Raw genomic sequence first — 26,700 nt, 5'->3', positions numbered from 1 at the left:
GGTAGATGTTTAATCTCCACTGTGTGGTCCACAGCAGCATTGGATCTGTGCTATTTTTGGGCTTGTAACGTAAAATGATGAAAAAATGTATGAACGGAGTGGATGAAATCCATACATCAAGGTGACCCCTCAGAGCCCTGTACGTTCGCAGTGGGACGAGCGGAGGCGGTAACTAATCCGCGTCTAGCACACTCCCGCCACGTCACGCCAGCAACCCTGGGAGCGGATTAGGTACTTCCCCGCCTGTTTGGAGCTCGGGACAGGCAGAGTCTCTGAGGGTCCACCGTGATGTTTTCATTTTATTCAAACCGTCCATTAATTTTTCCATATCATTTTAGAGTAGTGAATCAAAAATGGAGAAGAGCAAAGGCTTAAATGCACCACAAGATGGGGATTAGATTCCTACCGTTGAAAAACTCTCAGGGACCACAGAAGTTTTGGATCAAGATGATATTTGTTTTTTCAATTCAACCAGGTGTATATGATCGTATCAACAGGTTGGATGGTAAATAAAAAACACGGTGGACCCTGTGAAGGTTTCAACGGTGAGCATCCTTAGCACCGTTGTTTCCTGTGGTGTGGTCCAATTGAGAGTTGGATCTTTCTTCTATTTGATTCAACATCCTAAAATGATATGAAAAAATTGATGGACGGTTTGGATAAAATGAAAAAAAATCATGGAGGACCCTCAGTGGCCCTCAGAGCCTCCGCCTGTCCCGAGCTCCGAACAGGCGGGGGAAGTACCTAATCCGCCCCCAACTCAAACTGGACACGTGTCAACTATGGCCCACATAGCTGTACACTAAATATGTTCCCATCCCTAAAGTTCCGCCATTTCAAACGCCTATAGGAAGGAAATTCGAAAAAAGAACCCACCAAACTCCGCTTTCCTCGACTCTCTCATTTCCTTCCATCTCTGTCCGAAATCCCCAAAACCCTAAATACGGAGTCGCGTTTCCGAGATTTCTCTGCAGAAAAAAACGCATTTCCGGAGCTCTGAAGAGCTTCGAATCCACTCTCGTTTCAACACTCGCGTATAAATCCATCTAAAGCACGCCATCCTGACTTTCTGCGAATAAAAAAAACCAAAGTGATGGCGTCGTAGGCTTGGACTTTTGGTTCGGACCGAGTCGCTATGACAGCTTCAGACAGTCGGATTTGAAAGTTTCAGACAGTCGTTTCCAGCTCTTCTTTTATATCGTGCCGGATCTGTATAAAATAGGTACATTTTACAAGCCTCATTTCTATTCTGGAAAAAAAATGATGCGATTCGGTAAGAAAATCGCTCGAGTTTGAGGTAAATCAGCGCTTGGACGGAAATTTCCGGAAATTTTTTATTTTTTTGCTTTTTTTGGAAAATTTCATTGTTTTTTACTGTTTTTCGAGGAGATTGTGGAAATTTCTCCATATTGAGTTCGTTTTTCTGGAAAGATGCTTCATCTTCGAAAATTTCGGCTTATTCCTTGATCGGATCGTTTCCTACTAAATCTCGTTTTTGAGCTGCCGTTTCATGCGGGTTCTGCTTTTTTCAGAGGCGTTTGGTTATTTCTAGGTTTTTGTTTTGAGTATTCGTGCTGTAGCTTCGACGTTCGGTGATTAAGACCTTTGATCCGAGGTTTGGACTGCTTTATTCGTTTCCATTTTTCATGTCAATGGAATCTGTTTGGATTCTTGTTTTAGGATTTTGCTTTCCGAACTAAGCTGCAGTTTCTGCTTCTTCTGCTTTTTTTTTTTTTTTTGGGAAGCCTTTTATGATTTCTAGGTTTTTGATTTAAACATTCATGCTAAAATTTCAAAATTCAGTTGTCGATCTTTAGTACATTTGATTCAGTTCCATGTGTGATTTCACATGAGTCTGGCGTTTTTAGTTTTAGCAATTTCTGTTGTAATATTTGACAGTTTTGATTGAAGTTAAATTGCTTCTTTTCTGTGAAAATTTCAGCATCCGACGGTTGATTCATCTCTGCAGTTTTTAAAATGGCTTCTAGTTCTTTCAAAGGGAGCCGCTTTTCTCGATCGCTGGTGTCGGATGTGGAATTGCAGCAAGGCAATCCTCAGTCCCCTCGGACTGTTGCATTTGGCCGGAGAACTTCATCTGGTCGGTACATCAGTTTCTCAAGGGATGATCTTGACAGTGAAATTGGTAGTGGTGAATATGCGAACTACACAGTCCACATCCCACCAACACCTGACAACCAGCCCATGGACCCATCAATCTCAGCAAAGGTCGAAGAGCAGTACGTTTCTAATTCTCTCTTCACTGGCGGATTCAACAGCGTGACCCGAGCTCACCTCATGGACAAAGTGATTGATTCTGAGACAAACCATCCCCAGATGGCTGGTGCCAAGGGGTCTTCGTGTGCGGTCCCCGGATGCAATTCCAAGGTTATGAGCGACGAGCGTGGGATGGACATCCTCCCCTGTGAGTGCGATTTCAAGATCTGCAGGGATTGTTATCTGGATGCCGTTAAGACGGGAGGGGGGATTTGCCCAGGGTGCAAGTATCCCTACAAAGAGATGGATTTGGATGAGGTGAGCATGGATGCAGGACGGCCACTTCCATTACCGCCACCGAATGGGATGTCAAAGATGGAGAGGAGGTTGTCTGTGATGAAATCAACCAAGTCAGTGTTGATGCGGAGCCAGACAGGCGATTTTGATCAAAACCGCTGGTTGTTTGAGACAAAGGGGACTTATGGATATGGTAATGCTATCTGGCCAAAGGAAGGGGATTTTGGGAATGGGAATGGTGATGAGGCTGGAGACGCACCTTCTGAACTGATGAACAAGCCATGGAGGCCACTCACACGCAAATTGAAGATCCCTGCAGCAATTATCAGCCCATATAGGTATTGCCTGTTTCCTGATTGTTTTATCTTAGCTTTTCTTTGTTCTCTGTTTTCTTTTTTCTGTTTTGGATGATGAAGTTCAGAAGAGAATTCCACAAAATACCTGCATCTAATGCTGCTTGGACAATTTATCTTTGAGTTTTTCAAATTGCTGAACATTACGTCTTCAGTGGCCCCTGGATTTATTACCACCCAACAAAATAACGTGTTTCCAAGATCTCTCTAATTTCCAACCCAGTGGATAAAATACACCCTTTCATGTGTGTACGACATCCAACCCGTCTAGTAGGTTGGCCCCACCATCAGGATCACCTTGTGCAAAATTCAGCCATATTGACTAACCAAGCGGGCCATTTTTTCATTTTGCTGTTTATCAATGACTGGGCATTGTTTTCTAAGGTGGGGCCCACCTGATGAATAGGTGATCTTAATGGTGTTGTCAACTTATTGGAATGGTTGGATGTCACATGCAATTAATAGGTTCGAAGTTATCTGTTGGGTGTACCATAACTTATGGTCCAACCGGTTGGACTTGAGACCTTCTCTTTTATAATTATGCATGCAATTCATCAGGCAAGACTACTATTTCAAGTAAATGTTGCTGCATTTGTATTCTTCTTTAACCATGATTTTTGCAACAAAATCATTGTTGCTCATCACCGGTTATCCAGAAAGTCCTGGCCACACAAATCTCGTGGGAAACGGTGAGTATAAACCTGTCTTTGCTCAAAATTCGCAAAGGTTTAATGATCTTCAGCCATAAATTCTTGGAATCAAGGTGTATATCCCTGGTCCTTGCATGATGGCAAAGGGTTACTTTAATCAACATGTGTTCCCCGTGGTGAATTGTGAAATTCCCCTTCTATAATGGATGCTATTGTCGTGTGATATGAGAAGTGTAAACTATATCCTTTGTTTGTCTGGAGAAAGTGTAACTATCCTATCCATTGACTGTATGTTTGTGTGTCAACTTTATAACTTACCAATCATGTTCAAATGGTGGTCAAGTGTCAGGTCCATCGCATCCTCACATCCGATCAGGTTTTGGGCTTGACACCTGATCGTGATCTTGTTAGGAATAGACAGTGGTGATTTGACCATAAAACTCGGCGTTGTCGATCTGTTCTGGGTCTTTCTTACAGGAGAATGGGCTTAACTTTTTCTTGATCACAAAGACACATGTCAGGAAGAATCTAGAATCACTTTGTGAGCTAGTACTACCTGAATGGGTTTAAGAACATGGTCGAAGCAAGTCTAGGTTGCAGAGTTTGTGATGCAGGGATGAACGTGATGAGGTCAAGCACTGTCTCCCTCAAGAGGATAACTGTTCCGAATCCATGGAACTTCTCTGGACTCCTCACAGAGTCTTCTCGAATCCATGAGAAAGAAAGCAAGCAAAATCGAAAATAAATTCTATAAAATTCGAAATTGATCAATGAATCAAATAAATGAGTTCACAACCCTTTAAATAGAGATACCAAGCAATGGGAGAGAAATCAGAAGCAAACTACAACTAAAGCTCCTAGAATTCGCAACTTACCATAAATAGTAAACTTACTATTTATAGACGGTTGTGATGTCTACTAGTGCGCAAGGTTTTTGGCCAAAAATAGTAAGTGTCCCGTGTTGGGCGCAACTCCTAAAGCCCAACCGATGAAGAGTTATAATCAAACTAAAACTTATTATTTATAGTAAAAATGGAATTAAAATAAGGAAACGACCATCGATCCAGGGTTATTTCTCAAATCCGGCTTGCGCAACCCGGCGTAGCGGGGTTGGTTGGCTAAATTAGCTCGTTCTACCCCAAAATCATATATTTTACACCTGATAACTCATTCCGGATTGTGAGATACGCCCAATCTAAGGTCCGATGGTCCGAATCACTTCTGTTGTCAACCAGGCCTTTTCTAATCCATCTTGGCCATGAAACTGTCCGTGACCCGCTCTACATCAGTTTGGCTTGACAATTTGATGATTAGAGAGTATGCCTAACCTCGACTTGAAATCAATTCAACATTACTATGTAATTCTATTGAGATCAATTTGATGTTGATTGTTATATTTCTTTGCAATTCTATTTTTACTATGTAACAGAAGACATAATGTTAATGTGTACTATTTTTTCAAGGTGCTTTATATGACCATGGCAGTTTGGTGAATAGAGTTGAGTTCGTCTAACCTCAATGTGGACTCAATTTGACTTTGCGAGTTAACTAGGTGCTTTATAGGACTGCATTTTAGCTTAGTCCATCCTAACACAAAGGTTGCTAACTAGTATGAAACTACACATTTGATAGGAAAAGTACCTATAACATTAGGTTAGTTGTTACTTTTTACGCAACTGTGCCCTAATGCAAGGTTTGAAACTTTGAATATAGAAATTGAGTCACTTTCACTTGGCCGGTTGAAAATTCAACTTGCTGCAGACGCAAGTTTTGTTGGCCCACCAACTTGGTTTTTGTCAAAACCAAGAGCGGACTTGGTCTTACCTAATCTTTGTTGAACTTGGTTCGTGCTCAGTGTAATATTTAAACATTTTATTGGCCGGAACACAAATTTTTTTCCTTTGACATGGCCGAGATAGTTTACCTGCAAATGCCATTCAAATAAAAAGCATTGTGCACCTGCAATGATAACTATAATAGCAGTAAGCTGAGCCCTTCCACGTTTGACATGGGAAGATCTTTGTCTGAGTGCAAATGTCAGCCTGATTCTGTGTTTTTCTAACCTTGAATATGTTTTGGTTTTGAGGGCTTTTTTTAAAACCCCCCCAAGGATCGGATACTTTCTTATTCTAAGAGAACTGGTTGTTGATTTGGTAGACTAGGCTACTGTTCTGGTGTTTACACATTTTATTGGACATTAGCCAAGTCCCTGCAACCTCCCCAGATTATGCCGTCATTTCAATTCGTTGTCAGTGCATCTTGACATCTCAAGTTGAACTTCCAGGAAGTTTACTATGGGAATGTCTGCATTTTTCTTTTCTTTTTTATTTGCTTTTCTTTCTTGAATGCTCTGGTTTACCCTCTTCATATCAGTAAAATTCGTGTTTTTGCTCTATTTGATGACTTTGAAAAATGTCACGTCTCTATTATCTTTTGTGCCATTGCCGAGCTTTTGTAATGTCAAAGTACTGTCTCACACATTCATTCCACCACTGACTATATATCTGTTACGGCAGGCTTCTCATCTTTGTCCGGATGGCTGCCCTTGGTTTGTTTCTTGCATGGAGAATCAATCACCCGAATGAGGATGCAATCTGGTTGTGGGGAATGTCTGTTGTTTGTGAGATCTGGTTTGCTTTCTCTTGGCTGCTAGACCAGCTTCCCAAGCTGTGCCCTGTTAACCGTGCCACCGATCTTGCTGTCCTGAAAGAGAAGTTTGAAGAGCCGGGCCCTCACAACCCCACTGGGAAATCTGATCTTCCGGGAATAGATGTCTTTGTTTCTACTGCTGATCCAGAAAAGGAACCTCCATTGGTCACTGCAAATACCATACTATCTATCCTTGCAGCCGATTACCCTGTTGAGAAGCTCGCATGCTATGTTTCAGATGATGGAGGCTCCCTTCTGACCTTCGAAGCAATGGCTGAAGCTGCGAGCTTTGCTGACCTGTGGGTTCCCTTCTGCCGGAAACATGAAATTGAGCCCAGGAACCCTGAAAGCTATTTCAATTCCAAGAGCGATCCTTACAAAAACAAGGTGCGCCCAGATTTTGTCAAGGACCGAAGACGGGTAAAGCGGGAGTATGACGAATTCAAGGTCCGGATCAATGGGCTACCAGATTCGATCAGGCGACGGTCTGATGCTTTCCATGCTCGAGAGGAGATCAAGGCCATGAAGCTTCAGAGACAAAACCCAACTGATGAACCAGCTGAAAGAGTGAAGATCCCAAAAGCTACTTGGATGGTTGATGGCACTCATTGGCCTGGTACCTGGTTGGTCCCTTCACCTGAGCATACTAGGGGTGACCATGCTGGAGTCATACAGGTAGTTATTTCGATTGCCAACTGACATGATACTATTGATATTTTTTGTCGCACATGCTCTGGATAGAAGGGAAAAAACCAATGTTTTAAATAAAATAAAAAAAAATTCTCTACAGGTGATGCTGAAGCCTCCGAGTGATGAACCATTGAAAGGGACTGCTGATGACACCAGGCTCCTTGACCTCACCGACGTCGATATTCGTCTGCCGTTGCTGGTTTACGTCTCCCGTGAGAAGCGCCCTGGCTATGACCACAACAAGAAGGCAGGCGCCATGAATGCACTTGTCCGTGCCTCTGCCATCATGTCCAACGGGCCTTTCATCCTCAACCTCGATTGTGACCACTACATTTACTACTCCCAGGCCTTGAGAGAGGGCATGTGCTTCATGATGGACCGTGGTGGGGACCGTATCTGCTACGTCCAGTTCCCACAGAGGTTCGAGGGCATTGACCCCTCTGACCGTTATGCCAACCACAACACCGTTTTCTTTGATGTCAACATGCGTGCTCTCGATGGACTCCAGGGCCCTGTCTATGTCGGCACTGGATGCCTTTTCCGTCGAATTGCCCTCTATGGTTTTGACCCACCTCGCTCGAAAGAACACCCTGGTTGTTGCAGCTGCTGCTTTGCCCGTCTCAAGAAGCCTGCGTCCGTTGCTGCAACCTCAGAAGAGAATCGTGCACTACGAATGGGAGACTCTGACGAAGATGACATAAACCTCTCGATGCTGCCTAAGAGATTTGGTAACTCAGCTTTCCTTATTGATTCGATCCCAGTGGCAGAGTTTCAAGGCCGGCCTCTTGCTGACCACCCAGCAGTGAAGAATGGCCGGGCCCCGGGTGCTCTCACCATCCCTCGTGAGCTGCTTGATGCATCTACAGTTGCAGAGGCAATCAGCGTCATTTCCTGCTGGTATGAAGATAAAACTGAGTGGGGCCAGCGTGTTGGGTGGATTTATGGGTCTGTGACGGAAGACGTGGTCACTGGTTATCGGATGCACAACAGGGGATGGAAGTCGGTTTATTGTGTGACCAAACGGGATGCCTTCCGCGGCACTGCTCCAATCAACCTCACCGATCGGTTGCACCAGGTGCTCCGCTGGGCCACTGGCTCGGTTGAAATATTCTTCTCTCGCAACAATGCCCTCCTTGCCAGCTCAAGAATGAAGTTCTTGCAGAGAATCGCATATCTAAATGTCGGAATTTACCCATTTACCTCATTCTTCCTAATAGTCTACTGCTTCCTCCCAGCACTCTCACTCTTCTCTGGCCAGTTCATAGTCCAGACGCTCAATGTCACCTTCCTTATCTACCTTCTGCTCATCACCTTGACCCTCTCCATGCTGGCGGTGCTCGAGATCAAGTGGTCAGGAATTGATCTAGAAGAGTGGTGGCGTAACGAGCAGTTCTGGTTGATTGGAGGTACGAGTGCACATCTTGCTGCTGTCCTTCAAGGGCTTCTGAAGGTGATTGCTGGGATTGAGATCTCCTTCACCTTGACGTCAAAGTCGGGGGGTGATGATTTGGATGATGAATTCGCCGACCTCTACATGGTGAAGTGGACCTCACTCATGATACCGCCCATCACCATCATGATGACCAACCTGATTGCCATTGCAGTCGGGGTCAGCCGCACCATATACAGCACGATACCACAGTGGAGCCGCCTCCTGGGTGGTGTCTTCTTTAGCTTCTGGGTTCTGGCACATCTCTACCCATTCGCTAAGGGGCTGATGGGGAGGAGAGGGAGGACACCTACGATCGTCTTTGTCTGGTCGGGGCTCATCGCCATCACAATCTCGCTCCTTTGGGTGGCTATCAACCCTCCGTCAGGGAATACTCAGATCGGAGGTTCATTCCAGTTCCCTTGAATCCATCACGTGGGGCAGTGACCATGCTAGATGCAGATGCACAGGAATGTGGGACCATTCTCGGGAGCCTGGATGGCTTTGGACTGTCAATTCTTTTGCCGACAAGTTGATGCCAGTCATGTTTTTATCAGTAGGCAGATGGCTGAGCAGCCCATGTATGTATGGAGGTGTGCAGGTAAGGATGATATCTGAAATTATTTTGTTTATACTTTAAAAAAAATAAAATTCGTTTCTCCATTTGAATTTGATGCTTAACACAGGAGGCATATGTGGATGTACTCAAATACGGTAGAGTTGTAGATGATGGCCGGCGAATGAGCAGCAGTATTTGTTTTGTAATTTAGAGGTGGGGATGGGAAACTGAACTAATTGGTGGCAGCCATGGTTCGCTCCATGGGATGCCTGGATTTATTCTTGATTTTTAGGTGTATGCACAATCATTTGAGGTTTCTCTGAGGGGTCGTTTCGATGACTGCAATTTTTATTAGCTGCGAAGCGTTTACAACAATTACCTTCCAGGTGGTATTTGGACAGGAAATTTCACTTGTAACTGAGTTACCAGCCGTATGTCAAGTACAGCTTTTCAGTGCATTTGAAATCCTGAAAAAAGCAAGTGATTTTAGCTTACATCTGAAACTCTGTTTTCAGGTTTTCAGGGGTGCAACTTGCTCACAGCTTAGAAAGTTACAGGCAACCCCTGAATGTTTTTGTATGGCGTTTGGGTGGGGTCATTGAAAGCAGAATCCACATCCGGCAGTTAAATCATTTCATCTGCTTAAAGCCACATCCGGCAGTAAATTATTTCATCTGCTTGGGCAGAAAACAGTTTTGCTTTAATGCTGTTGTGGGCTGCACCCAAACACGGCCAGACAAAGCAATGCAAACCAGTTGTGATCATTGGCCTGGCTTTTCGGGCCTTAGAAATTATGAGGCCTAAGGGTCCCCTTTGGATGCTGGCAAAATTCCAGGTCAACTCAGCCTTTGCATGGACGCGGATTGCGTCCTACCCCCGCCCTGACGGTAATCTGTCCGGGCAGGGCTCTGTGGGGCCCACCGTGATGTAAGTATTTTATCCATACCGTTAATTGTTTTTATATGATTATTTTAAGATATGGGCCAAAAATTAAGGTAGTTTCAGGGCTTAAGTGGACCACAAGGTGGGTGTTGAACGTCCACCATTAAAAACTTCTTGGGAGCTGGAGAAGTGTCGGATCAAGATGAAATTTGTGTTTTCACTTCATCCAAGTCTGCATGACCTTATTAATATGTTGGGTGGTAAAAAAAAAAAAACATCACGTTGGCCCTTAGAAAGGTTTCAACGGTGGGTGTCATTATCACTGCATCTTCCTTTGATGTGGTCCACTTGAGCTGTGTATCTGCTTCAACTTTTTTCTTATAACTTAGAAGGACCTGATAAAAGCGATGAACAGTGTGGATAAAATATTTACATTACGGTGGGCCCCACAGAGCCCTACCTGGACAGATTACCGTAGGACGGATGTTTCACTTTTGGCATTTCAGGTCTCATATTTAGGGGCCGTTTAGATACCACCAAATGAGTTACTTTTTCTACTTACAACAGTAGATAAGTAACTTATTTTAGATAAGTAAGCTTGGATTATGATTCGTTATAAGTAACTTTTTTACTTAAAAGTATATAATCACTTCACTTTTTTTTTTCATTTTTTTTAAAAAAGCTTTTCTACTTTTCATTAGTCCCTTCATAGAGGCATCAAGAGAGACGAAAGAGAGGAGAAACTGATAAGTAAACATATTTATCTTCTTAATTAGTAGAAACTAAGATAAGCTACTTGTCAAATAATTAGCTTATCTTAAGCATTGCGCCGTTTGGATCTTATGTTACTTTACCTAAGCTACCTTTGCCTCTTAAGTAGCTTATCTTGGTTTCTACTTATTCACCAATTAAGTTTGTTGGGTAAATAACATAATTATCAGCCAAAAAGTAGAAAAGGTACTTGCCCCTTAGGTTTGTTTGGTCCACTTGGCCTGTTCACTATGTTGGCCCACTTTTGATGCGGGCCCACTTTTAATGCAGACCATTCATCATGTAATGCCCAACATTGAAGTGGGTTGTTCAAGTGGGGCCTGCCTTGGATGTGGGTCATTCATCATTAGGGGCCTACCTTCTATATGAATTGTTCTCTTTTTGGGCCCACTTTGATATGGGTCATCTTTCATGTGAGGCCTACAATCAATGTTATTGTCCATGATGTGGGGCACTCCTTTAATATCCGCAGCCCATCATGTGGAGCTCAACTTTGATGTGGATTGTCCATCATATGGGCTCCACCTTTGATGTGGGTCGTCCATCATGCGGGCTTACCTTGGATGTGGGTCATTCATCATCGGCATCTTTGATGTAGACTAGCAATTATATGGGCCTCACCTTAATATAGGCCATCCATCATGTGGGACCCACCATCAAAATAAATTGTCCATCATGTGGGGCTCACCTTCAATATCTACTGCCTATCACGTGGAGCCCATCTTTGATGTGGACCATCCATTATATGGGGCCCACCTTAATATGGGTCATCCATCATGTGGGGCCCACTATCTAAATAAATTGTCCATCATGTGGGGCCCACCTTCAAAATCCATCTCCTATCACGTGGAGCCCACCTTTGATGTGGATTGTCCATTGTGTGGGCCCCACCTTTGATGTGGTTGCCCACCGTGCGGGGCTCACCTCGGATGTAGGCCATTCCTCATTAGGGGTCAACCTTTGATGTGGGTTGTTCATTATGTGGAGGGCACCTTGGGTCATCCATTATGCGACACCCACTTTTAGAGGTGGGCATTTCTGACCCGATTTGGCGGATCCGACCCGATCAGACCCGTTCCGAACAAAACTGACGGTCTAGATCGGGCTTGATTGAGTCTGGATTTCTAGATCCGCCCGTTTTTCGGGTTGGATCCGGATAGATGTCAATCCGGACAGAAAACTCGAACCAAGTGGAACCACACCGAATCGAACAGACCCGACCCCAGTGGGTACTATAAAAGAGATTTTTATTTTTTTAACCTACCCTAAACCTAATTTTTTATCCTCCCGCTTGGCCTCTCCCCTCTTTTACCCTACCCGAATGACTGCTCCTGAGTCATGCCCGACGCGGTGACGCTTGTTCTGCCCAACGCCAGTCTCCTCTCTAGATTTTCATCTTCAGCAGGAGAGTTGGAAATTGGAATGGGATTCGACAGGAGTTAGATGGAGAAGAGGCTCTTCCATGCACCTGTGCTAACATATGTTGAGACATCCGATACATTCATCGATTGGGTCTACATGAGTATTTCCTCACCCAAAAATCAGGTCGGCCCACTCATCCTGTCATATGCTGAAATGTATTTTGAATGTAGACCGTTGTTCAGTTTTTTCTAGCCATCCATCTTCCTCAAAAAAGTGAAGCCTAAGGGATGGGTGGACCAACCTGATTTTTGGGCTCAAGTACACTCAAGGAGGTCACCGCTTGATGAACTGCCTATATCTCACCTGGATGACCCCTTTCCCCTCTTAATCAATCCCCTGCCCCTTTGTGGAGCTCATGGCCTATGCTGCAATAAAGTACCATCGCTTGACAGAGTCAGCTTCATTAGGTAAGATATATTTGTATTATTCTTGTTGAGGATATGTTGGGATTGGCAGAAACAGAACCCCCACCAGATTTATTGGTTGAAATACAATACAGAAGCTACCCAACAGCTTGTGGAATAAACTCTTATTCTACAACATGGTGAGGGATATCATCCAAACCGTCCATAATAAGTTGCATCCTTTCAAGTTCACCCCATATCCTAAGAATCAGCCCAATCCAACACACACCAATCCATTGAGGCCATTCCAAAACTCAAGAGGGGGCACCATGTGATTTTTGAGTTTTATTCATGATTTTACATGGTGTGGCCCACCTGAGTTTTGGACACAAGTACATAACCGAATTGAACCTAGCCAAATCCAATTCGACTCGGTTTTCCTGACTGAGTCGGACTCGGATCGGTTAAGCCCAGTATGAGTTAGGATCGGATCGAGTCAGATGACCCTGACTCGGTCCCAAATCGGACCAAGTTCGGGTCAGATTATTCAAAACTCGGACCGAGTCGAGTTGGATCCAATTCGAGTCGACTCGGTCCGATGCCCAGCTCTACTCACTTTCAATATCCAATGCCCATCACATCAAGCTCACCTTTGATATAGACTAATGATCATGTGGGACCCACCTTCAATGTGGGTCATTTATCATGTGGGGCCCACCTTGGATGTCGATTATTCATCATTATGGGCCAACTTTTGATGTGGACAGTTCTTTGTATGGGCCTCACCTTGATGCAGGGCCACCTTCCACCTTTCATTTGGACTGTAAATTGTGTGAGCCCCACCTTTAATGAGGGTTGTCCATCATGTAGGGCTTGCCTTGGATTTGAGCCATTCATCATTAGGGGCACACCTTTAATGTGAACCATCTATTATGTGATCCCATATTAGTATGGATCATCTATCACGTGAGACCTACCTTAGACGTGGACCATTTATCATCCAGGCTCACTTTTGATGTGTGGACTGTCCATAATATGGGCCTCTTTTGACATGGACATCCATCACATGGATGAGAAGGGGAGAGAGAAGTTGAAAAGTAAAATGTGAAAAGCCAAGAACAGAAAACTTAAGTGGATAAGTAACTTTTGTCACATGAGTGAGTTAGTAGTGCTTACCAAAGAACCCGTGACCTTGGTTAAAACTCTTGTGAGTCTAAATGAGGCACGGCCAAAGGTGCAAACTAATTTTTTATTTTTTATTTATTATTATTATTATTTTTTTTTAAAAAAAAAAGAAAGAAAAGAAAAGAAAAAACTTATTAACTAAACATAAGTCAAAAAGTAACTTATTGAGTGGTATCCAAACAGGCCCTTAAGATCAACCAACCATCATATAGGTCACCTTTGTACGTGAAAAATGAACGGTTAGAACTATCTGTGGCCTGTTACATTCCATGGAAGTGTAACTTGATAACTGGACCAGCCTAGTTTTTCAGGATGGTGTATGTTAACGTTTAGCCCCATGTGAAAACATCCGTGGTGCAGGGCTCACGTGAAAACGCATTAAAATCACGAGAAATAAAATCACGCAATTAACATAAACAAGAGATGAAAGGGTGGATATGGAACGGTGGATTGGACATCCGAGTAGCATAGAGCCATTTATCTACCTTACATGTGGCAGGGTTTTGTGCTGGGTCCATCCATTGGAAGGGCCTTATCGTGGATGGTTTATGTCTCAAAAATCACATCTACTTAACAATCCCATCCATCTTATCTGTAGCCATCAAAATGACGGAGGAAAATAAAAACTTAAAACTAAAGACACTTAGGCCCATTTGGATCTTCAGTTACTTGAGATCAGTTATTTATGACTCAAGTAACTTGGTTTCTACTTATCAAGGTGAAGTGATTAAATAACTTTTAAGTAAAAAAAAAAATTGCCTAGAATTAATCATAAATCAAATTTACTTATCTCAAATAAGTTACTTATCTACAGTTGTAAAAAAATAATAATAATAATAAATCAATAAATAACTTATTTGGTGGTATCCAAATGGACCTGTACAAGTCCTTATAGAATAAGCTTATTATACAAGTGCTGGCGGTAGGCTCACTGAGCTGTGCTTTTGATATCTAATCTAAATAATATGTGAGCCCCATTATAAAAGTCAGATGCCCCAAAATTCATGATGATCCGACCATCACCTGCCCGACCACATGGATATGAGGTCTTTGAATAGTTGTCAATTGCTTTCTTGGGTGGGGCACACTGTTTTGAGTATATGCCATCCAACCCCTACGTTACGACCTGTTCCATATTGATGGAATTCCTCAAAGATTTAGGCTTATAGAATGTTCTTTAACATCTTTAATATTTCTATAATAGAGCTTTTCGATTTCATAGATACCGATGGATGTTGATACCGGCGGGTGCTTAATCTCATCCAGAAAATCTGAAAAAACCAATATTGATTGTTGGACAGTTTAGGAGTTTGATACTCGATGGCATTGAAGGTTCTTCGATGCTATTGAATGGTCTTTGATGATCGTCGATGTTATCGAAGGTGCGTATAGAATTGTGTAAGTGCACTATATATATATATATATATATATATATATATATATATATATATATATATATATATATCTTGGGTATAATCAAGCTAGAGCAAGAATTACGGTTGTGTAAGTTTGAGAGGGTTTTGACGGCAAAGGCTATAGCTTTTCTTCCGGGTACTTTGATGGGAAAGGTTTGGTTTCTTATAACTTGGTCTTTCATAGTACATTCTCTCTTTGAACCCTAGTTTCCATGTAAATTTAGATTGTTCTCTACTTGAATTTATTTGCGTGATTGTAATTATGTTATTTGATTCCTCTTTATGTGCTCCTACGAGTCCCGACATAGAATCATCAAATGGGCCACACCATAGAAAATAATGAAAAGGTTTTTTGGTCCATATGATGGTCTGGTTGGCATGATTTTTTGGACGTGTAACTTTCATTTTGGGAGACCTGCAGGACAGGTTAGATGTCATGCCTACAGCCCAGATTTTGAACTGTTCGGATTGGGCCTGGTTTTTCGGGCTTATTCAAAACATCTTCTTTGCCTGGCCTGAACTGGTCCATTAACGGCCCCAGCTATCAAGGTTATTTCCAATCCTTACCATGAGACGTTCCTGCCCATTTTAGGGCAAGATGATTTTGCTCAACGTATAAAATACCAGGCCGATTATCATCTGATTAAATCATCAACTGGCAGATTAAAAATAAAAATAAAAATAAAAATACGCACCTTCGAATATCTCAGACTTTACGTGTGGCCCACTTGATGATTGGATAGGATTGTTGGACTGTTTCTTGTGATTAGCATCTTTTGGTGCACCTTTTAGATGAGTTAGATGTCATGCGTACACCACGTGGGCCCCACAGTGCCCTTCTCCTCCACTTTCTCCCCCTCCCCCCGTCTTTTTTTCTAAAATAAACTAATTCACCCTCAAAACAGTCATCAAGAACATCGCTCTCGTGTCTAGAACATCGTTTTGTGTGGATGGGGAGTCATGCTCTGGCGTGTATCACGCTTGATACACAGGAATACAGAAATTATTTTCCTGACATACATTAACTCAATTTAAACTGACTCAGTCTCTGACTTGTGGATGTTTGCTGAAAACTTGAAATACAACCACTGTTTTTTTTTTTTCTTAATCGTCCAATCAGTGTCCACAAATCCAATAATCGTGTAATCAAATAAGATGTAATTTTTGGTTCATGATACATCTAAACTGAGAATCATAATTTCGACAGTTTAATTTGACATGTTTTCTAGATGTGCGAATTCTAAGTACCTTCTAAATGCCTGTGTATCAAAGTTCATGAGAAGATACGGTCAAAAAGCAGCACGCGGGCCCACCATGATGTATGTGTCTTATCCAGGCTGTCCATCTGTTTTTCCAGCTCATTTTAGGGCATGAACCCAAATTGAAGTACATCCAAAGCTCAAGTGGACCAAACCAAAGGAAACAGTGGGAGAATGATGTCCACCGTCGGATCCTGATGCATTAGAACATCAATGGGATCGTGCTGCAGCACCTTGTACATGTAGCGGCAATTGTTCAGAGATCCTGACCGTTTATCTGAATGACCCCACAATGGATGGCTGATAACTAGAAAACCACCCAGATCAGAGTGTTCTCAGCCCAGTATCCTATGAGTGCGGTTAGTAGGAAACATAGTAACGGTCAGAAATAATAGTAGGTGTGAGATGGGTAGGACCATCTGTGATGGGGTCCACCAAATCAATAGCCTACTATAACATGGATATATAATGTCATCTGATCTCATTAGATATGGTGCTTGGATTCTGTCCATAATCATGATTTTGAAGTTTTTGGTTGATGTCCATGTTGGGTTTTCTTACCCTAATAAAAAGGTACTTACAAAAAAGTCCAAGTCATGCCTATAAATTCATTTCCAATCAGGAAATTCGACTTCAATCCATTAGCTGAGCAAGTGATTTTTAACATTAACATAATTGAGTAAGTCAATGACAAAGACTATATTAATTATGTTATGGTTCCCTTCTATGATTACATATCAAAGGTATGGCTTAGAATTTTTAGAAATTTGAAATTTTGAATTTTGAATCTTTGATTTGGGAGTTGGGTTGGATTAGACCGGGGCTAGGTTAAGCCGGATGGGGCTGGATTGAGTTGGCAGCAGACTCGTGTCGACTTGAGGTAAGCTCACCTGGATTTGATCCACTAGCTTGCCCTAAAAGGTCCAACAAACAAGCCGAGCTTAGCTTAGCCCACCTCAACTCAGCTCAGGTCGACATGTTAAGACTTGAACGAGTCTTATATTACACGTCCAAGTCAACTCGGAATCAGTAAGACCCAATCTAGATTGATATCATGAATTGCCGAACTGAGTCGCCCCAACTCAGCCGACGCAGCTTAATTCGAGTGAATCCTGACTCGTCTCGTGACATAACGAGTGGACCCAGGTTGCCAAGTCTACCTAAGTAAAGAAATATAATAAAATAGAGATAAAAGAAGTCATTTACTTAGGATGCGTTATTTTGGGAATTGATTAGAAACCCAAATGGATATTAGTTTGTTGACAAGAGGGTCCGTTGGTCCCTTGGAGGATGGCCCACCACCCGTGATTATTGGTATGTATTGTCTATTAATAATAAATCTAGCCTACCTATCAAAGGATCTTAAATATTTGATAGTTCCGGGATTTATGAAATGAACAAGGCTTTTAAAGAAAAGAATGATGGAGAAATTCTTTAGCAGAGTGTGATGATCCATACGCATGCACGAAACCACAGTACACGTGTCATACTTGTGACTTAAACTAAAACTTCCAAATCAGTGGCCCAGTGTTGGTACGTCATAGGCCAAAAATAGCAATGAACTTATGATTCTAACTGGTTGATTGAAAAGTGTTCAATGGTCCAAAGTCAAGAACAAATGGTCATTGATTAGAGGCTAGGCTCATATAATTAATCTGATTTTTGGGTCATGCCCCATCTACATGACTTAACAATGTTTGGATGGTTTGGATTTAGGTTCATGAATGCCAGAGTGTAAAATGGCCGGGTGCATGAGTATGGCTCTCCTACCCTACCAGACTAGCAAACAATTGACATAATAGGGACAAGTGGCCCCCACTTCTACGTGTTGAAATCCGTTGAAGATGTTCTTATTAACCTCCATGTTAGGATTGTGGACAGTAATCTTGAGCCATTACGACCATATGTAAATAGTAAATTTACTATTTACAGTAAGTTGGGAATTCCAAGAGTTTTACTCGTAGTTTGATTAGGATTTCTCTCCCATTTTTTGGTATGTCTATTTAAAAGGTTATGAATTTATTTTTTTAATTTATTGATCAATTTTGAATTTATTTTTATTTTTTTTTACTTTCTTTTCTCGTGAATTTGAGAAGTCTCTCTATGGAGTCCAGAGAAGTTCCATAGATTTAGAATAATTATCTTCTCAGGGGGTGTTTGGCGCATGGTATTGGGAAGCATTAGTTAGGATAAGATTCAAAAAAATGTAATTATTTCATATGACATGGATTGTTCCCTCTTACCATGGGATAAGTGTAATTCCGTATTATGTTTATAATACGGTGGGATTCACTTTTTGATTTGTTGTACATTGAATAGATATATTCACCATTATTCGAAACTATTGAGAATAACACAAATGTGTTATATCCAAACTGTTCATCTGTTTTGTAACCTTATTTTATGACATGGGCCTAAAAATGAGGCATATCCAAAACTTATATGGCCCCAAAGAAGTTTTCAACAGTAGGTATTCAATCTTTGTCGCTTTCCATAGTGGGGTCCACTTGAGCTTTAGATCTACCTAAATTTTTGGCCCATGGTCTAAAATGATCTTGAAAAATGAGTGGAGAGTGTGGATATAGCCAACACATCATGGCGGGACCTACACAACTTGCTAACATTGAGTGGAATTGACACTGGACCAAATGCAAATCCATTCCAAGCTTTTCCATTCTTCCTGAACATTGAGTGGAATTGGTACGGGACCAAATGCAATTGCATCCCACCTAATCCCATCTAATACCTTGCCCCAAACACTCCCTTAAGGAAGATTGTGCTCAACCTCAGGTCCTCCCCTGTGTCAAACTCGATACATCCTACTCAAGCCCAACCCAATGTTATGTCGGTCAGGTTGAACTCACCCAACTTTCAGCCCTAAGTTGGGTCAGATGAAACTTGACTCGAGGTAAGTTCACATTGACTCGATCCATTAGCTCACCTTGAAAGGTTCGGTAAACAATCCAAACTCTAGTGGTAAGCTTGAGGGCAAGTTCAAACTAAAAAAGAACATAGGCGAGTTAAGCCAAGCTTGGCACACCTTGACTCGATTCGGCTCAATATACAACTCTATGCATGGTATTAAGACCCGAACAAGTCTTATATGACTCATCCGAGTCCACTCGGAATCGATAAGACCCGATCTAGTTTAATAGCCTGAATCACCTCCCCGAGTCAGCCCAACTCAGCCCATGTGGCCTAATTGGAGGCCTAGCAAGTGGACCCAGGTCGTAAGTCTATGTAAAGAAATATAATAAAAATAGAGATAAAAGAAATCATTTACTTCGCATGCGTTATTTTGGGAATTGATTAGAAACCCAAATGGATATTAGCTTGTTGACTGGAGGGTCCGTTGGTCCCTTGGAGGAAGGCCCACCACCCGTGATTATTGGTATATGTTGTCTATTAATAATAAATCTAGCCTACCTATCTAAGGATCTTTAATATTTGATAGTTCCAGGATTTACGAAATAAACAAGGCTTTTAAAGAAAAGAATAATGGAGAAATTCTCTAGCGGACTGTGACGATCCATACGCATGCACGAAACAACAGTACACGTGTCATACTTGTGACTCAAAATAAAACTTCCGAATCAGTGGCCCCAATGTAGGTACATCATAGGCCAAAAATAGTAATGAACTTACTGGTTGATTGAAAAATGTTCAATGGTCCAAAGTCAAGAACAAATGGTCCTTGATCAGAGGCTAGGCTCATCTAATTAATCTGATTTTTGGGTCATGTCCCATCTAAATGATTTAACACTGTTTGGATGGTTTGGATTTAGGTGCATGAATGCCAGAGTGTAAAATGGCCGAGTGCATGAGTATGGCTCTCACTACTCAGCCAGACTAGCAAATAATCGACATAATAGGGACAAGTGGCCCCCACTTCTACAGGCTGAAATCCGTTAAAGACGTTCTTATTGACCTCGATGTTAGGATTGTGCACTGTAATCTCGAGCCTCGATTATGGACAAGTGGGCCACAGGGCTCGGTGATTAATGACCGTCGGTCGGGTGGGTTTCAATGCAGACATAGCATGCCATGAAGAAACCCCTACATTTGGCAGCTCTAAGCATCCAATGAAATGCATTTTCTTCGATGTCTTCTCTTCTTGACCATCGTTTTGCGGGCCACCAAATGGTGTAATGAATGTTTATTCAGCAGAATATTTGTACAACTCCTCATTCACGGTGGGACCCACCATATTGACGGTTTGGATCACCAATAGAGGGTTTTGCTTGTCCAAACCGAAATCTCGAGGATGTACTACGGATGGAGCTTAAGATTATTTCTGGTTACAAGCGTATAAGCTCCATGGTTTGGTGTTCCACAGTTAAATGATGGTCCCGAAAGTGGACGGACCGGATTTTGTACAAAAATTCCCGTAGTTATGGTGCAGCCTCTGTTATGGTCTTCGATGGTCAAGAGAAATTGATCAGCGGTGCACGTTCAATGTACACTTTTACCTACTTGATAATCGGATCAGTCTAATCTTCTAGACAATAAATCTAATAGGTGGGTCCCACCGGATGCACGGGTTGGATCTATGACAGGTGTGCCATGTGGCCGCTTTACTGGTTGGGATTTAGATAACTCCTTATTCTTCTTCTATCTGCCATTCTCTCCTCTAAAATAGTTGATTTGGACCGTCCACTAAGGCCATCCCACACTTGGCAGGCCACATGTTAAAATCACAATGTCCATCTCACACTCAGCGGACCACTTGTTAAGATCACAATGATTAGGCGGTTCTGACCATTGGATCAAACGCCCATGAAAGGAACAGTAAAGATTGTTTTTGAAATATATTTCAATCAACAATTTCGACCATCTATATTTAATAGGCAATGAAGTATTACCTGCAGTTGTAAGGAACCATTCTAACCTTCCCATTCAGTGGTTGGAAATTGGATGGCTATAAACTTATGTCCAAATTTTGGATGGATAGGATCTTCCAATTTGTGTGATCTTTGTGCTATGGACAACTAAGAGTATGCAATTACAAGACTATAAAACACCCCATCAATTCTAAAATAATTATAAGAGGTTTCCAGGTATGTTAATTTTCCTTTTTGCTGAAAAAAAAAAAAAAGATCATTCTTTTTTAATATTGTAAAATAATATTTTTTTTTATTGATTATGAAATTTGACTGTTGACTGCATTAAATGAAGTATTTATCCTTAATTTCATGAATATGATAGAAAAAAATGTTTATTAATAAATTTTAAAGAGCTTTTTTGTTATTTGGTTACACTAATTTTTCATTGTAATATTTAAAAGTCAAAATCAAATTAAATTTCCAGTTTCAATATGAAAAGAGAAATGATAGATGTATGGAAATCATTATGGTGGGTACACTTATCATTTTTCCTAGTTTTGTTAATTTCAAAAGTATGACATTTGCAACACCAGAGAAAAAGAAAAAGAAGAAAAAGGTAAGCCTCTTTGGTTTTTTCCAATTACATGAGTAAATGATTATAATTAGGTAATGATTATTTATGCTTATAACTGTGTGGTGGCTTCACTTATATTTGACTGCAATGATAATTTAGTTATTTTGTTTATTTAATCTCATGATTATAAAATGATAAATTTATAATATAAAAGTATAATAATTAAATTTATCTTATTTATTTTCTTTACAATTATATTTGACTTTTGATTTGAGTCATCATTAATGTTATGGCCCATATTTTCCACGTTTCATAAAAAATTGAAAAATCGAACAAAGGATGATAAATGGTGAGAATTGTCACATCTCTTTACTGGAAGCAAGTAAAATATGAATGGTACATTGATAAACAAGCTCAAGTATAATGACCTAAATACCTTATCTTATTTTCAAAATCCCATCAAATGTCCCTTTAAATTATAATGTTCACAACCATCTTACACAATTAATTTAATAGGTAAACTAGTCTAAAATTATGATAGCCGTGTAAAAAGTTATATAGGCTTATGGAGTCAATCTGAAAATCTCCAAATTTGGACATGACACATCCATATCAATAGCTTAGGAATGAGAGACCTTGACTCTACCCATCCGGACCCAACTCAACTTGAGCAACATATATATTAAAGAGGCATTTGGATCATAAGTTATTTAAGATATGCTACTTATGTCTCAATTAGCTTATCTAGATTTTCATTTATTAAAGTAAAGTGATTAAATAAGTTTAAACATAAAAAATTATTTATAATTAATCATAAACTAAACTTACTTATCTCAAATAAATTACTTATTTAATGTTGTATATAAAAAAAAATAACTTATTTAGTTTTTCTACTTACATCAGTAGATAAGTGACTTGTTTCAAATAAGTAAATTTGGTTCATAATTAGTTATAAGTAATTTTCTTACTTGAAAATTCTATGAGCACTTATTTTTTTTTTTTTTTTTATTTTTTAAACTTTTCATGAATTGCAAAAGGCAGGCATCAAGAGATACAAAATAGAGAAAAACCAAATAGTTAGTATGTTGTTCGCAAAATATACTTATCTTCTTAATAGGTAGAAATTAAGATAAGATATTTGTAGAATAAGTTGTCCACCTTAAACAACTTACTATCCAAACGCACCCTGAATGATAAAATGTCAATTATTAAAAAATTGAGTTGAGTTGATTAAGGAGTTTGTGAGTCTTTTAATTGACTAAACATGGCTACACACATGTCCAATCTTGAGTTTTTGAGTTTTTGAACTATAATTGGATAGCTAACTATGGTCCCACACAAATGAACTTGCGTGTGCTAGTGAAGTTCCTATATTTCATGATGTTTAGGATAATTTAACCACCTGAAACGGAGGCTACACCATGGTGATCACATAATACAAAAATAAGGCCATTCCACATATAGACGAGGACTCAACTTCAATATTGAGGTAGCAAATGGCATAAAATTTTGTATTGCTATGGTTCGCCCAACAAGTGGATCGGCCTGATTTTGATACCAGGTGATCATCACGATGGGGCACACCTTTTATAAAGATGGGATATTCTACACATGTGACATGTTGGCTTTAAAAAATGGATGTGTAAAAATTTCAGTACAGACGCTGTATTGGATCATTTCTCCTCTTCAAATGGATTACTCAATGTCAAAGTCACATATTAAAGGTTTTTATTTTTATTTAGTTATTTTTCTACTTACCCTGTACCCTATGCCCTGTTAGAGGACGCACTTTTCCTACCTGCTAGTTTCTATAAGGTGGGCCACACTGCTTAGATCTCTTGCCCCAAAAATCAGGCCGCTTCACCCCTCAAGTGGGCCACAGTATACATACAAGACAAAATGGACGTGGTCTAGATCTCAAATGGGCCTGATTTACGTGAGAAGACCTAAACAAGATGGAAAGATCAATCTTGCTCACGTGTTCAATATTGGCACATGTGCCACCATGTGGATGGTGGGGCTTTGCACGTATGTGTAAATATCAAACCTCTCAATGGCCCCGATTACTGTATGATGGACCCTGCTTGTTGTATAAATATTGCTCGCGCGAGCATTGGATGATACCTCTTACATAATATTATAAATACCAACGTTACATCAGACCGTTTGTTAGGCAACCCAAATCCGAGGCCCGCCAATTGGATGCTCCTTGCGTAGAGTCCGATTACTAATGAGAGCGGCAAATAAGGGAAGAAAAGCAAATAAAAGTAAAAACCAATGGGCCATAACCAAAACTTACGCCGATAAGACAATCCTAAGTTCCTAACCACTCAACCAAGGACTTGTGAGGTTGCAAACGGACTTTTTAGAAACCCTAAAACGGAAGTTGTGTACTTGTTCTGACTGGACGGTTAGGATGGTCCAATTCATGCAATTTCTGGACCATGGCCCATCCATAGTGAGAACTACCAAATGAATGGTGTGGATGGAGTTAACAAAACACCACGGTACACTCAGGTTAACAGTTTGGACAGGTATGTCCCATGGTCCTGTTATCCAAACGGTACCATTTATAGGATAGTGTCGATCCTCATGCAAAAATATCTTCTTTGTTAACTATCTATTTGCTGACTACCCATTGAAAGGTCATGATTTTCTCATCCCGAATGGGAACACCATATCAACGGTTTAGATCACTGACCATCAGCCGAGCTCAAAATCCGAGCAGACTTAAGCGGGCCACTTTTGGACCAGCTCAGCTTACACAGGAGATTTTCTTAATTAAAAAAGCAATAAAGCAATAAATATGCCAGGTCAGCTAAGGGTGTCTCCAACCAGCTGGCAACAACTCAACCACAGCCCACCAAAACGCCAAATCTCCCCCATCCCAGCTTTATATATATATAAGGGAACCTACCATAAATAGAAAGTATGGGTGGCCCCATCAGCCTCTGAAGCTGCAATCATTCAAACATTTGTATTTTCGGAAGAGCATGGCCCACCACTTTTCATTCTTTCGCATGAAGTGAGGAAATATTCATATCAGCAGATGTTCTACTCCCTTCATTCCATCCTTAAAATTGCACTACTTTATCTGTAGAGATGCGTGCCTAGTCAGTGGACAAGTGGGGCCCACGGTTCAGTGATCCAGACCATTGATATGATGTGACCAATTGTCCATGGGCCATCCCTAAAAGTCTCCCACACTAGATGTTGATGACCCATGATTGTTGGCTAAACATCAGGTAGGCTATACCGTGCAAGAGTTGGGGCCTAAGAAAGAGTCCAAACCGGTCATCAGGTGAGTCACACGTGTATAAGAAAAATGGACGGTTAAAAACAACCGATGGGCAGTCCACATTCGACATGCATGTAATGCCTGCATGATGACGACACAATACGGCAAGTGCCTTGGAAAGTAGATTCCTGGAATTGATTCCATCCTGAAATACAAAAGGAGTTCGTTTTGGTCTTACTGCTTAAATTACCAAATGGAGCTGGTATGCAGCTGTGGGTAAGATGATAGGAACCGTCCATCTACCTAGCAACGCTGTGGTGGGCCACGGTCTACAAGCACAACTGAAAGGGAGTTCTAAACTAATTCCAACTACCCAAATAAATACGATGATGTGTATGGTTGTGTATGTAAACTGCGGACGCTGCAGGCGATTTCAACGGTTTAAATTTATAAACTCTTCTCGTGTGTTCACTCTAATCAATGGTTTGCCTTTATCAAAGGAGAAGGGTTTACAAAAAATAATATCTATGTTTTCCCGAGTCCAATGGATTAATTTATACGTTACGTGATATTGCAAGATAATAAGATTTAATTGGACCACATGATGCTATCAAAGATTTCTTCGTATTTAAGCATTTTGAAAGTTGTGAAGGAAGTGGCTTCAGGCAATTTTGACTGCAGAGCCATCCATGATGTGTAAGTATTATATTCATGGTGTTCATCCATTTTGAAGACCAATTTAAGGTATGGGCCCAAAATTGTAGCACATTTAAATCTCAAGTGAACCATACCACCGAAAACAACGGTGGTTAAATACCCGCCATTAAAAACTTTTTGAGGCCACCAGAACATCCAACCTATCAATAAGGTCACAAAGACCCGAATGAAAGGGCCACTCAAATATCAGCTTCATTCAAAACTTTTGTCACTGCTGAGAAGTATTTCATAGATGATCATCGCTGTCTCTGTAGTGTGGTCCACCTGACAATTGCATCTGCCTCATTTTTGAGTTTGTACCCAAAAAAACGATCTAGCGAGATTGATGGACGGCATATACACAAGGCACAATAATCACCATGTCCCTTACAGGAATCCATCAATCTGGGTTGATTCACCGAAGCCGCATCCTTGAGTGCTCGATGTAAAACGTGGCACAATTAAATCCCACAAGATTATATCATGAACTGTGTGGTGGGGCTGCCATGCAATTGTACACTTCAACTTGTAAGATCCTATCTCAAACTCTACTTGGACAGAGATTATCTTTGTGATATTTATCCAAAATCAGTTTATGGGTGAGAGAAAATCAAAATTAGTACTTAATCCTTATCATGTTTTTCATGCCACGTGTCTAACAAGATCACCTTTTAGTGTGGCTTTTCAACAATGGCCCATCCGAGGGCTTAATCATTATTAAGCTTTTCACGCCACGTGTCTAACAAGGTCACCTGTCAACGTGGCTTATCAACAACGGCCCATCTGAGGTTGTATTATTGTATTAAGCAAGAGAAATGATCTAGTGAACGTAGTTGGAGCAACCCAACTGATCAATCCATACCGAACATAGGTCCAGCACACACTCCATTAGCTACCATACAAATCAAATACACCCACTGAACGTGAATTTTGTATGGCATCTCATCAATCCGTCAGGTTTGTCCGAATAAAGTGATTCTTCCAATATCATCTTAACCCTCCACTTCATAAGCCATTGATTGGACGGCTAGAATTATGGGATCCAAGCAATTTTCGCACGGTATTTAATCAAGTCTGTCTTGAACAATAAGTACAGTCCAAATCGAATTACTGACCGTTAGATTTTCACGACTAAGAACCCCAGTTCATTTCTCGTAAAGCAGTACAAACGGGGTGTGATCAGAGAAACCAACTCATTCTGGATGCAATCCAAACCACCAAAATCCATCCATCTATTTCACACAAACAAA

The 26,700-nt window shown here is 41.0% G+C and overlaps 1 protein-coding gene across 4 annotated transcripts; it reads left to right on the top strand.

The window, feature by feature from the left end:
• The first annotated feature begins 835 nt into the window (after nucleotides 1-835).
• On the top strand, nucleotides 836-9,159 carry LOC131234031 (cellulose synthase-like protein D3). 4 transcript variants are annotated; one of them, XR_009165467.1, is made up of 5 exons: nucleotides 836-1,222; nucleotides 1,943-2,849; nucleotides 6,031-6,838; nucleotides 6,954-8,883; nucleotides 8,969-9,159. XR_009165467.1 is itself a non-coding variant. In XM_058230989.1 (4 exons), the coding sequence occupies exons 2-4, from the start codon at nucleotides 1,978-1,980 to the stop codon at nucleotides 8,706-8,708; spliced, it is 3,435 nt and encodes a 1,144-aa protein (XP_058086972.1). In that variant the 5' UTR covers nucleotides 836-1,222; nucleotides 1,970-1,977; the 3' UTR covers nucleotides 8,709-9,159. The 4 variants fall into 4 exon arrangements, 3 of the variants coding, with proteins under 3 accessions (XP_058086972.1, XP_058086970.1, XP_058086971.1); XM_058230989.1 differs by having other exon boundaries at nucleotides 1,970-2,849; nucleotides 6,954-9,159; XM_058230987.1 differs by having other exon boundaries at nucleotides 6,954-9,159.
• Nucleotides 9,160-26,700: the final 17,541 nt, after the last annotated feature.

This window comes from Magnolia sinica, chromosome 18 (assembly GCF_029962835.1).
Source record: "Magnolia sinica isolate HGM2019 chromosome 18, MsV1, whole genome shotgun sequence".
NCBI classification, from domain to species: domain Eukaryota; kingdom Viridiplantae; phylum Streptophyta; class Magnoliopsida; order Magnoliales; family Magnoliaceae; genus Magnolia; species Magnolia sinica.
Note: the sequence above shows the minus strand (reverse complement) of the source record. Positions and strands in the feature narration are given on the sequence as shown.